At 47.0% G+C, this 10,608-nt stretch overlaps 1 protein-coding gene across 1 annotated transcript; it reads right to left on the bottom strand.

Annotated features, from left to right (window-relative positions):
• Positions 1–806: 806 nt before the first annotated feature.
• Positions 807–8,643, bottom strand: LOC132585803 (lens fiber membrane intrinsic protein-like). Its single transcript, XM_060257680.1, has 4 exons — positions 8,481–8,643; positions 4,755–4,901; positions 2,275–2,406; positions 807–871 (listed from the first exon to the last, which is right to left on the bottom strand). Exons 1-4 carry the CDS (start codon positions 8,641–8,643, stop codon positions 807–809), a joined length of 507 nt encoding a protein of 168 aa, XP_060113663.1.
• Positions 8,644–10,608: the final 1,965 nt, after the last annotated feature.

Genomic DNA, 10,608 nt, shown 5'->3' with positions numbered 1-10,608 from the left:
TGCAGTTATGAAAGTAATTGACAGGACATCAATATAGTGTGGTATGAGGCACTGGGGATTCTATTATCAGCATAAACTTTATCAATGAAAGGTCGCCATTTTTCTATAAAATTTGAGGAAGCAATTTGTTGGGAACGATCAGGGCCTAAGTCATAAGTGAGCTTATCCAGTGCAAAATAATCCCACAATTTTAACCACCAAGTTTGTCGTGAGGGGGGAAAGTGTTGTTTCTAAACTAGAGCTATTGCAAATTTAGCAGCCACAAACATGAGTGAGATCAATTCCTCTGCAGATTCGGGGATATTTGAGTTATCTAGAAGATTTAAAAGGGCAAATTCGGGCGTAAATGGAGGAGAGTATGATGTGAGTTCTTGTACTTCTTGATAGATTTGTCTCCAAAAGCTATTTATGATTGGGCAGTGCCACCAGGAGTGGAGAAAAGTGCCCCTCTGTCCACAGTTCTTGAAACAGAGGGGTGAGATGGAAGATGAGTGCGCTAGCTGCACTGGGGTACGGTACCATCGTGTGTGGCCTAATATGCAAAGGAGTCCCTGCTACAAAAACAAACCCCCCACACCATGCTTTCAAAGACTGAAGTGATAGAAGCAGGGGTAGTTTTGTAGAAAAATAGGTGGTGGAGCTCATCCAGGGATTGTTATGCAGCTGTACCTACTATTCAATGGATAAGATGGGAAGGAGGAGGTGGAACTCTCAGAAAGGTTCAAGAGCTGTGCTCCTGTGAGCCCCCGTTGAATCCAAGGCCTGCTTATTATTCTCCAACCCAAAGAGTCTGTCTGTTTCCTTTCTCAGACCACGGCAGCAGATGTGGCTTTGAGTGTTGTCCCAGTGTGTTCTTTATAAGCAAGCCCACCTGTCAGGAGAGAAAGCAATGTGATACAGAGTTGCCAACATCCAGGTGGGGCCTGGAGTCCTCCAGGAATCACAACAGATCTCTGGGCCGCAGAAGTTAGTTTATCTGGAGAAAATGGCAGCTTCCAAGAGCAGACCTACAGCAGAGGTCTCTAAACTTGTTGAGCCTGCAGGCACCTTTTGAATGTTGAGCTATGGTTGGCAACCTCCAGGTGGGGCCTAGAGATCTCCTGGAATTATAAGTGATTACTAGATGACAGAGATCAGTCCCCCTGGCTGCTTTGGAGGATGAGTTCTAAGATGTAATTTCTCACTAAGGTCATCATACCCTCCCCCAAGCCCCATCATCCTCCCAGGCTCCACACACACACACACCCAAATCACCATGAATTTCCCAACTGGAAGCTTCCCACTCTAATTTTGACACCGTTAGGCTTCCCAACCCTCCCGCACTGGCGGGGGACCCCAGGATTCGCAGCCTCATCCCCCGCTCTCTAAAACAACGGAAGCGAGGGGAGGGGGGAAACGGCGCCAAGGAGCGTGGTGAGCCGCCCCATCTCGGAGTGGGCGACGCTGCTGCGCAGCTGCTGCCTCTTCTCTGCTTCACCGTAGCTGCTCCTCCGAGATGGGCTCAGGCTGAGCCCATCTCGGAGGAGCAGCTATGGTGAAGCAAAGAAGAGGCAGCAGCAGCGCAGCGGCATCGCCCGCTCCGCCTCTGAGGTGAAATCAGAGAAGGGGAGGGTGGAGGCAGGCCAGGAGCATGGCGAGCCGCGAATCTGGGTCCTTCTAGGACCTGGACTCGCGGCTCGCCACACTCCTGGCCTGCCTCCACCCTCCCCTTCTCTGATTTCACCTCAGAGGCGGAGCGAAGCGGGCGACGCCGCTGCGCTGCCGCCTTTTCTCCGCTTCACCGTAGCCTCTCTTCCGAGATGGGCTCAGCTTCGGAGGAGCAGCTACGGTGAAGCGGAGAAGAGGCGGAAGCAGCACAGCGGCGTCGCCCGCTCCGCTCCGCCTCTGAGGTGAAATCAGAGAAGGGGAGGGTGGAGGGAAGGAAGGCATTTAAAAAGTTGTGAGGTCCCTTTAATTGTGATGGACAGAACTCCCTTTGGAGTTCAATTGTGCTTGTCACACCCTTGCTCCTAGCTCCACCCCAGTGTCTCCTGGCTCCACCCCCAAAGTCCCCAGATATTTCTGGAATTGGACTTGGCAACCCTACACCATGTGGTAGGTGCAGCCAGAAAACGACTGCCACAAAAGAGGTGCTGCAGGAGGCAGAGCCGGCCACAAAATGGCTGCCATGGCTTACCTTCCATCGACACAGGGAAGATTCTTGTGCTGCTGTGGCAGCCACTTTCTATATAAAAAGCAGTATAGAAATACAGTAAGAAATACTATTTCACACACCTGTTGCAAGGAACAGAGGGCCGGAGACCCAGCCCAAAACAAAGGACCATCCAAATGATGCATGTGTCACAGGTATGTAGAGATCGGCATACACTCCTGTGAATATGGACATGGCAAGCAAGGCACAAAAACCTAGAACCAGAGAGACAGAGACAGAGAGGACATTAATCAACACTCCTTTTGAGAGATACGCATTTTTGCAGAGTTACCAGCTGTGTCTTGCTAAAATCATGTTATTTATTTTCCCTTAAAAATTTAGCAGTAGAGCAGGGGACATGGACTCAATTAACAAAACTAGGAGGAAGTTGAAGGGTTAAGCCCCCTTCCCTTTCCTACATAGCCCTAGGGCTAATTAAGGCTGCAAGGGCCTGCAAAGGGCATTTTGGGTAGAACTGTATGATCTTCACCTCATCCGGCTATTAATATATCTTCTGGCAACAAATTCCACAAATACATGGGTGCAGGGGTGGAATTCTAGCAGGAGCTCTTTTGCATATTAGGCCACACACCCCTGATGTAGCCAATCCTCCAAGAGCTTACAAAAAAGAGCCTTGTATGCTCTTGGAGGATTGGCTACAACAGGGGTGTGTGGCCCAATATGCAAAGGAGCTTCTGATAGAATTCCACCCCTGCATGGATGTGTACTCCTACTTTATGTTTCTTACTAGACCAAACAAGGGCTTGTGGGAGGAAATACTCACTTTTATGACTATCAATTAAAAATGTTAACTGTGGGGTTTTATAATGAAGTTAGAGTACAGTGGTACCAACAAAGTTTTACTCAAGATATGAGTTTTCATGCGGATGCACACCTCCTCAGATACATTGAAATGCAGGCATCTGTCTTATATATGAACTGTTAATGTCAGTTTCAATGAATCTGAGGAAGTGTGCGTCCACAAGAAAGCTCATGCCTTGAATAAAACTTTGTTGATTTTAGAGGTCTCACTGGACTCTACTGCTTCAGAACAACATGGCTGCCCACCTGGACCTATGGGGTTTTATGCCCTTGTTTGCTTTTGTTGAAGTGAGCGACTCAGAATGCCTGAACATTGGGGTAATTAGGGGGCACTACAACACTCTAAGTGTGTATAAGTGTTACTTTTTTGAGTGGAATCTCTCTCTTTGTCTTAAACTGGGGGTTGGCCTCTGATCTCTTTTCACTCTGTGTAGCTTTGTTCTTCTCCACTCTTTCACATGGCTTTAAATGGAGTTACAGGCCTATACAGGTTTTCTCTTGTAGAAACAATGCCCTCATACTCCTGTACATATAATGCTGGATTACCTGGCCATTTTGGTGTGGAGAGCCAGTTTGGTGTAGTGGTTAAGTGTGCGGACTCTTATCTGGGAGAACCGGGTTTGATTCCCCACTCCTCCACTTGCACCTGCTGGAATGGCCTTGGGTAAGCCATAGCTCTGGCAAAGGTTGTCCTTGAAAGGGCAGCTGCTGTGAGAGCCCTCTCCAGCCCCACCCACCTCACAGATGTCTGTTGTGGGGGAGGAAGGTAAAGGAGATTGTGAGCCGCTCTGAGACTCTTTGGAGTGGAGGGCGGGATATAAATCCAATATCTTCTTCTTATCTTCTTATTAGTGATAGGGAAAATACTCTGTAGATTAGGCTTGTCTCCCTCCTTTTGCGTGCAACATGACAGTGAACTGAATCTACTTGAATAAATGTAAGTTTTTACTTTTTGTAATATGCTTCCTGGGAGTTTTCTTTACTGCACTAAGAGCCATGCTTCTATGACTTCGTAAACTCTGCTGTATTAATCAAATATAGGGTTGCTAAGTCCCCACCAGTTGCTGGCAGGGGACTTTTTTCATATTCATGCAGTGCCCATGGCACAATGACATCACCCAGAAGTGATGTATCACACCGGGCACATCATGTAAGGATGCTCTAGGAATTTGTGGTGGGGAACTCTTTAGTTTTGCATGGGGCTGCTCTAGCAATTTGGAGGGAAACTCTATGGCGCCATAGAGTTTCCCCCCCAAATTGCCAGAGCATCCCCGTACAAAGCCATAGAGTTCTCCCCAAATTCCTAGAGTGTTCCCACGTGATGTGCCCAGTACGATATATCATTTCCAGGTGACATCATCATGCTGCCGCACATGACGGGGCTCTTTGGGGGTCCCTCTGGCAGCCTGCTCTGTACTGGCGGGTTGGGGGTCTCGAAAATGGGGGAACCTCTGCCTCCAGCAGGAGCTTGGGAAGCCTAATCAAATATCCCAATTGTTTTTATCCAGCCGTTATTGTTTTCACACTCTACTGTTTATAGCTTGTTTTTAAGCTGCTGTTCTACTATTGGATTCTATTGTTTCAATTGTGAGCCGCCTCCAGCAGTTCTCTGCAGAGGTGGCGACGACACATGCATCTTCTAAATAAATAAACCCCACCGAGCAATAATTTTCTTTTTAAAAAACCATGAAGCACAGAAACTTGCTTCTCCTATACACTTTTAGCTTCTTCCATGTGATACCTGCAGCAAAGCTGGCTATGGCTGCAATCTTGATTGTCGAGATGGAGCCAGCAGAGGGCTGAAAAAACGAAGCGCAAAGCCCAAAGAAGGAGGTGGCGCCAGCGAACGTCCCCAACAGCATGAAGGCTCGGGTGGCATGGATGTAATCTGCAAGGGAGACCGAGAAGAGGGAGGGAGAGAAGACCATCATCATGGCACCAGTGGCAAAAGCAATCACTGCAGAACAGAAAAGGCCCAGCAGGGACTCATTTGCATATTAGGCCACACCCATTGCTGCCAAGCCAGTCGGAACTGCATTTCTGCTCAAAAAAAGCCCTGCTCTTATCCACACTCAACCCCTGCCTCACCGAGTAAGATCAACGAAAGACCAGGGCTTTTTTTCTGGGAAAAGACGGGCCAGAACTCTCAAGAGGGAAATGAAGGAGAAACACATGGGTGCCCTTCATGAACTTTTAAACCTTTTTTTTTTTTTTTTGAGAATTTTGTTTCCGCTAAGAGGTTTTAGAACTCCATTCCGCTGCATTCCCCCAGAAAAAAAAGCTCTGTTCCTTTATACCTTTGTGCAGAGGTAAGGATTGGAGGATTGGCTACAACAGGGGTGTATGGCCAATATGCAAAGGGTAAAAATACGAAGCTGCCTTATATGAATCAGACTCTTGGTCTGTTAAGGGCATTTTCCAGTCTGCCAAAATTCCATTTTCATTCCCTGACGTTACCGGTTTTCATCCTAATGTGCAGACAACTTTGTAAACATCCCAAAGCTGTCCCAGCTCTTCCCTATTTTCTCCATGTTCCTTTTAGAACTGGTTTCTCCCGTATTTTTTGTTTCCATTGCAAAAGGAATTCTCAAAAAGCCTCTTCCTGGGAACCTGAACGTTTCTCCCTGGAAAATGCCAAGGTCGGCATTGTCCTCTGGGACTGGCAGCAGCTCTCTGGAGCAGGGGTGACCCAACTGGGGCTTGAGAGCCACATGTGGCTCTTTCACACACATTGTGTGGCTCTCGAAGCCCCCACTGCCCCATCGGCTGACTTGGGGAAGGCATTTGACTCTTTAAATTACTTCTCCAAGCCAAGCCAGCTGATAAATTTAAAGTTGCTTTCTTTCTACCTCCCCCATCAATTTTCCTTCCTTCCTTCGACAGAAATCCTGTCTTGCAGCTCTCAAATTCCAAACAACTGACATTCGTGTCTTGTGGCTCTCAAACATCTGACATTTATTCTATGTGGCTCCTACATTAAGACCAGGGATTGAACCTGGAACCTTCTGCATATCAGATGCTCTACCACTCAACCATGGCCCCTACCCCAACCTGAGAAAGGAGGTTTTTAGTGATGATATCTTGCCTGTGGAATTTCCTCACCTTAACACCTACTTTATTGTGGTTAAGGCTTAAGAACATGGCCAACACATTTCTATGGCTTTTAACGGAGAGCTTCCATTCTGTGTTTAGTTGTTTTTAAGTTTTCTGTTTTGTGTGAGGACAAGGGTTGCCAGCCTCCAGGAAGGGCCTGAAGATCTCCAGAACTAGAACTGATCTCTAGAGATCAGCTCTCCTGGAAGAACGGCGAGAGCCAGTAACAGAAAGAGCAATTAACATGTGTTGATCCAAGTTGTTAAATGTTGTACTGAGGGTGAGTGTGCATTGTCATATAAAATGTGTATATTATATGCATGGTTAATTGTTATTAGTCTGATATAATTTTTTGTGTAACAAATAGCTCCAGGATAAAACACTGAGAGAAAAAGGCTGACGAAGGTCTGAAACCCTGAGGAATCCCAGGCTGCGGTTCCTTACTCTCTCGGAGACAAGCTGTGCTGGAGATTTGAGGATTCCACCCAAGTTGCTGAATATAAGGGAGAACAGCAGGAAGGCAATTACCTCTGAGGAACTGTACCTTATTATCTTCATACAGCAGACAGTGTGGGGGAGTGAAAAGAACTCTTTTTCCAGCTGCGTTTGTATTATGAGTGTTTGTGAATTTAGTATCAGGAGTGGTTTATAAGTTACTAATGATGACTATTGCTATGCATGTGTTTTGATAAATGTAGCTTGCATATACACTATATGGTGTAAAAGTGTTATTGTTATTCCGGTGTTTTTTGACTTTATTACTCCTGGAAGAAACAGCCGCTTTGTAGAGTGAACTTTAGCAGGGATGGCCAACGGTAGCTCTCCAGATGTTTTTTACCTACAACTCCCATCAGCCCCAACCTGCATGGCTGATGGCTGGGGCTGATGGGAGTTGTAGACAAAAAACATCTGGAGAGTTACCGTTGGCTACCTCTGCTTTATGGCATTCTATTCTGCTGAGGCCCCTCCATTCCATAACCGCCCCCACCCCCGCTCCATCGCTAGGAATTTTCCAATCCGGTGTTAGCAATCCTAGCTGAGGACTGTTTTATGGATAACACTTTGAAGCTTCTAATTTATGAGGTTTTTATGCCACCCCGTAAGTTTATTAATAACATATTTGTTGTTTTTAAACGATTTTTATTGGGTTGGGTTTTTTTTTTTACTTTAAGCAGTGACTTGAGCATGTCTCCAAAGAAGCATCACATACTTTTTCTAAACAAAAATAACATGGTTGCCCCAACAATGCCATAGTAGGAAAGACCAGTTTATCAGGTTTCCACCCCCCCCCCCAAGCAGAGTTTCTAGCAGGAAAAGGGGTGGTTCATTGTTTGAACAGGAACAGGTAGGACATTGTTGTAGACAGGGGTCATTTCATAGAAAAATGGAGTGCCAGGGCTCATTAGCAAAACTCATTTGCATATGCCACACACTCCTGACATCCCTGGAAGGTGTACTAAATTATATCGGCTCAGCATCTACCTGAAAATGCTTTTTGAATTATAATGGTCATGATAAAACCTCACTCCAATCATACTTTTAAATTACTTTCTCCTACATGGCCATAGTGGCATGAGGAAGATTTCCATCTGTCTGCTTTATATGTTTTGCCATTTTCCCATTTTTTTGTGTGTGGAGGGAGAAATATGAAAAAGTTTGTCAAATCTTAGTGTTCAGCAAAATTCTCAAAGAGGGGTTGAACAATGGAGCCAAGAAGCAAGTTTTTTTGGGGGGGGGAGGGTGGAGTTAAGAAAGAAAGAACACAATAATAGAGGTTCCAGAGCTCCAGTCCTGTGAACTCCTTCCCAAAATGAGGCCTGGTTGTATGCAGACCTTGAATTCAGCTCCTGAACCTTTCTGATGGTTCCCCCCTCCTCCCCACCTACCTTGTCCATTGAATAGTAGGTTCAACTGCATACCAATCCCTGGATTAGGAAAGCAGGCAGCCAATCAGCCAGCAGGAGCTTTGCCACACCCCCAGCAGCCCTCATTAACCCCTGGAGAAGTCCACACACCACTCTTTCTCCACTTTTTATGTGATTTTGGGTGGTGGGTGGCTTGCTGGCCTTTTGACTGGGGGGGGGGGTAGGTAAGGAGAACCCCAGGTGAGCAAGGCCTGCTTGGATCTCTAGCCAGCCCAAGCAGGCCTCGTTTGCCTGGGGCTCTCCTTTCTTGCATCAGGTTGCTTTAAGCTAGTAGGGAAGGCAGCATATGCTAATGAGCTTCAGCACCTATTTTTCTACAAAATGACCCCTGGTTATACAGAAGCATAAAAAAAAGTGCACAACTGAGGTTGATCTCACATTGAGCAAGCGGTTGAACAAAATGGCCTATACAGCCCCTCCCACTTTACCCAGAAGAGGGAAGATCTTACCGAGCACCTTGATGCCATAGGATTGACACAAAGTACTTTTGCAGACTTTCCACAGGCCCGTGTGGTTAGAAGATTCCACCCAATAGTCTGAGACCAGGGAAGCGAGAAGCAGTATGAAGCTGAGGAAAGAGCAGATCGCAGCGCTCACCTGCAGGCAACCCATGGGGATGATTGGTCAGGCCTGGGGACTACACAGAACAATGAGCCTGCGGAAAGAAGCAAGTCATATTATTCCAGGGCAGTGGCAGCTTGTGTTGAGCAAAACAGTACCAGTTGCTGCTGTTCTAGCCAAGGTTGATTTCATGTGAGTGCAGTTTGTTCCAAAGAGGGAAGAGCACAAGAGTTGGAATTCTAGCAGGAGCTCCTTTGCATATTAAGCCACACTCCTCTGATGTAGCCAATCCTCCAAGAGCTTAGAAAAAAGAGCCTTGTAAGCTCCTGGAGGATTGGCAACATCAGGGGTGTGTGGCCTAATATGCAAAAGAGCTCCTGCTAGAATTCCACCCCTGGAGAGCACCATTCAGGTGCAAAAGGATATCGTCATCCATCGGTGCAGATCAGACTTACCATTTACTCACCTGGGCAGGGGTGGAATTCTAGCAGGGGCTCCTTTGCATATTAGGCCACACTCCCCTGATGTAAAAAGAGCCTTGTAAGCTTTTAGAGGATTGGCTACATCAGGGGTGTATGGCCTGATATACAAAGGGGCTCCTGCTAGAATTCCACCCTGCACCTGGGGTAAAAACTCAGTCCCAATCCCATCACCCTTAAGAAGTCAAGGAGTAGGAGAAAAACTGACCAGGAAATGACCTCCAGGGTGACACTCTAGGGATTTCCCTCATATGGACTTTACCATAGAGAAAGGGGAAATTCCTAGTGTCACCAGAAGTGATGTCACATCCTCCTCAAAACTCCACCCTCCCCAGGAACAACCCTCAAAATCTTGTGGCATTTGCCAATACTCCCTCTAAGTTGTGGAGTCTTGTGAGGAAAAATTCTACTTTGTGAGCGACTGGCATGAAAGCTGTGAGCTACAGCATAAATTTGTTTGCTCTGGGGCCATTCTTCCTGAGCTAAGACAAAAATGTGTGAGCCGGAGGCTAAAAAACGGTGAGCTAGTTCATGTCAACTCAGCTTAGACGGAACACTGGCATTTGCCAAGGTGGCGCTGGCAACCCCAGCTGCAGAAGCTGTAACTCTATATGTGAACTGGATTACAAAATGACAGTATAATTCCATACCATAAACAAAGCCAGGCATACAAAAATAGGCACACAATGGAAAATGGCTTGCTATGCAAAATGCATGCAATGGGAAATGACAGCATCATATTTACAGTAAACAGTGTAATAAAAACAGTAGTCTAAAAACATCTATCTGCCCATAAATTGGGGCGGGGGAGATCACCCTCTGCCTCCCCCTCAACAAATGCATCTCCTCACCTGCCTCAGAATCGCTTCTGGATTCTTCTTGAGCTGGAACAAGCTGTAGCACGTTCTGACTCCATCCACCACCACGGCAGAGGGTTTTATCAGGGATGGGACTGGCTCCTCCCCCGGCCAAAGTCCACAGAATCTCACTGGGATGGCTCTCATCTCTCCCACCCCAACCCTTTGTTCCATCTTTGTCATTTCCTCTTTTGGCCTGAGCCAGAGCAGGCTCTTGGTTAAAAATTATCCCCCCACTCCCAACCCCTTATGCTTTGTGCACCTGACCAAAAGTGGGGATGCCAAGGCCTCCAGGTGGCACCTGGGGATAGGATTGCCAGGTACCTCCTGGCAACTGGTAGGGGAGGGGGGGACTAAATAGGAGCAGCAGGAAGGTCCATTGGACATACAATGACATCTCTGCATCATTGCCCAGGTGATCCCAAAGTGATGTCATCACATCTGGGATGTCAGCAGGCCTTGAATTCAGCAGGAGCTCACAGGAGCGCAGCTCCTGAACCTTTCTGATGGTCCCCCCTCCTCCTCCCCACCTACCTACCTTGTCCATTGAATAGTAGGTGCAGCTGCATAGCAATCCCTGGATGAGCTCCACCACCTATTTTTCTACAAAAGGACCCCTGCTCGTTGGGGTGATGCTCTGGTATTTGGGCAAAAACTCTATGGTAGATTTGGCTTCTACC

Source organism: Heteronotia binoei, chromosome 17, assembly GCF_032191835.1.
Source record: "Heteronotia binoei isolate CCM8104 ecotype False Entrance Well chromosome 17, APGP_CSIRO_Hbin_v1, whole genome shotgun sequence".
NCBI classification, from domain to species: Eukaryota; Metazoa; Chordata; class Lepidosauria; order Squamata; family Gekkonidae; genus Heteronotia; species Heteronotia binoei.
The sequence above is the reverse complement of the archived record's forward strand: the minus strand, read 5'-3'. Positions and strand labels throughout refer to the sequence as shown.

Coding starts and splice junctions, on each gene's coding strand:
- LOC132585803 (XM_060257680.1), bottom strand. CDS start 8,643: ATGGGTTGCCTGCAGGTGAGCGCTGCGATCTGCTCTTTCCTCAGCTTC. Junction 4,902..8,480: donor CTATGGCATCAAGGTGCTCG/GTAAGATCTTCC, acceptor TCTCCCTTGCAG/ATTACATCCATGCCACCCGA. Junction 2,407..4,754: donor CATAGCCAGCTTTGCTGCAG/GTATCACATGGA, acceptor CTCTGGTTCTAG/GTTTTTGTGCCTTGCTTGCC.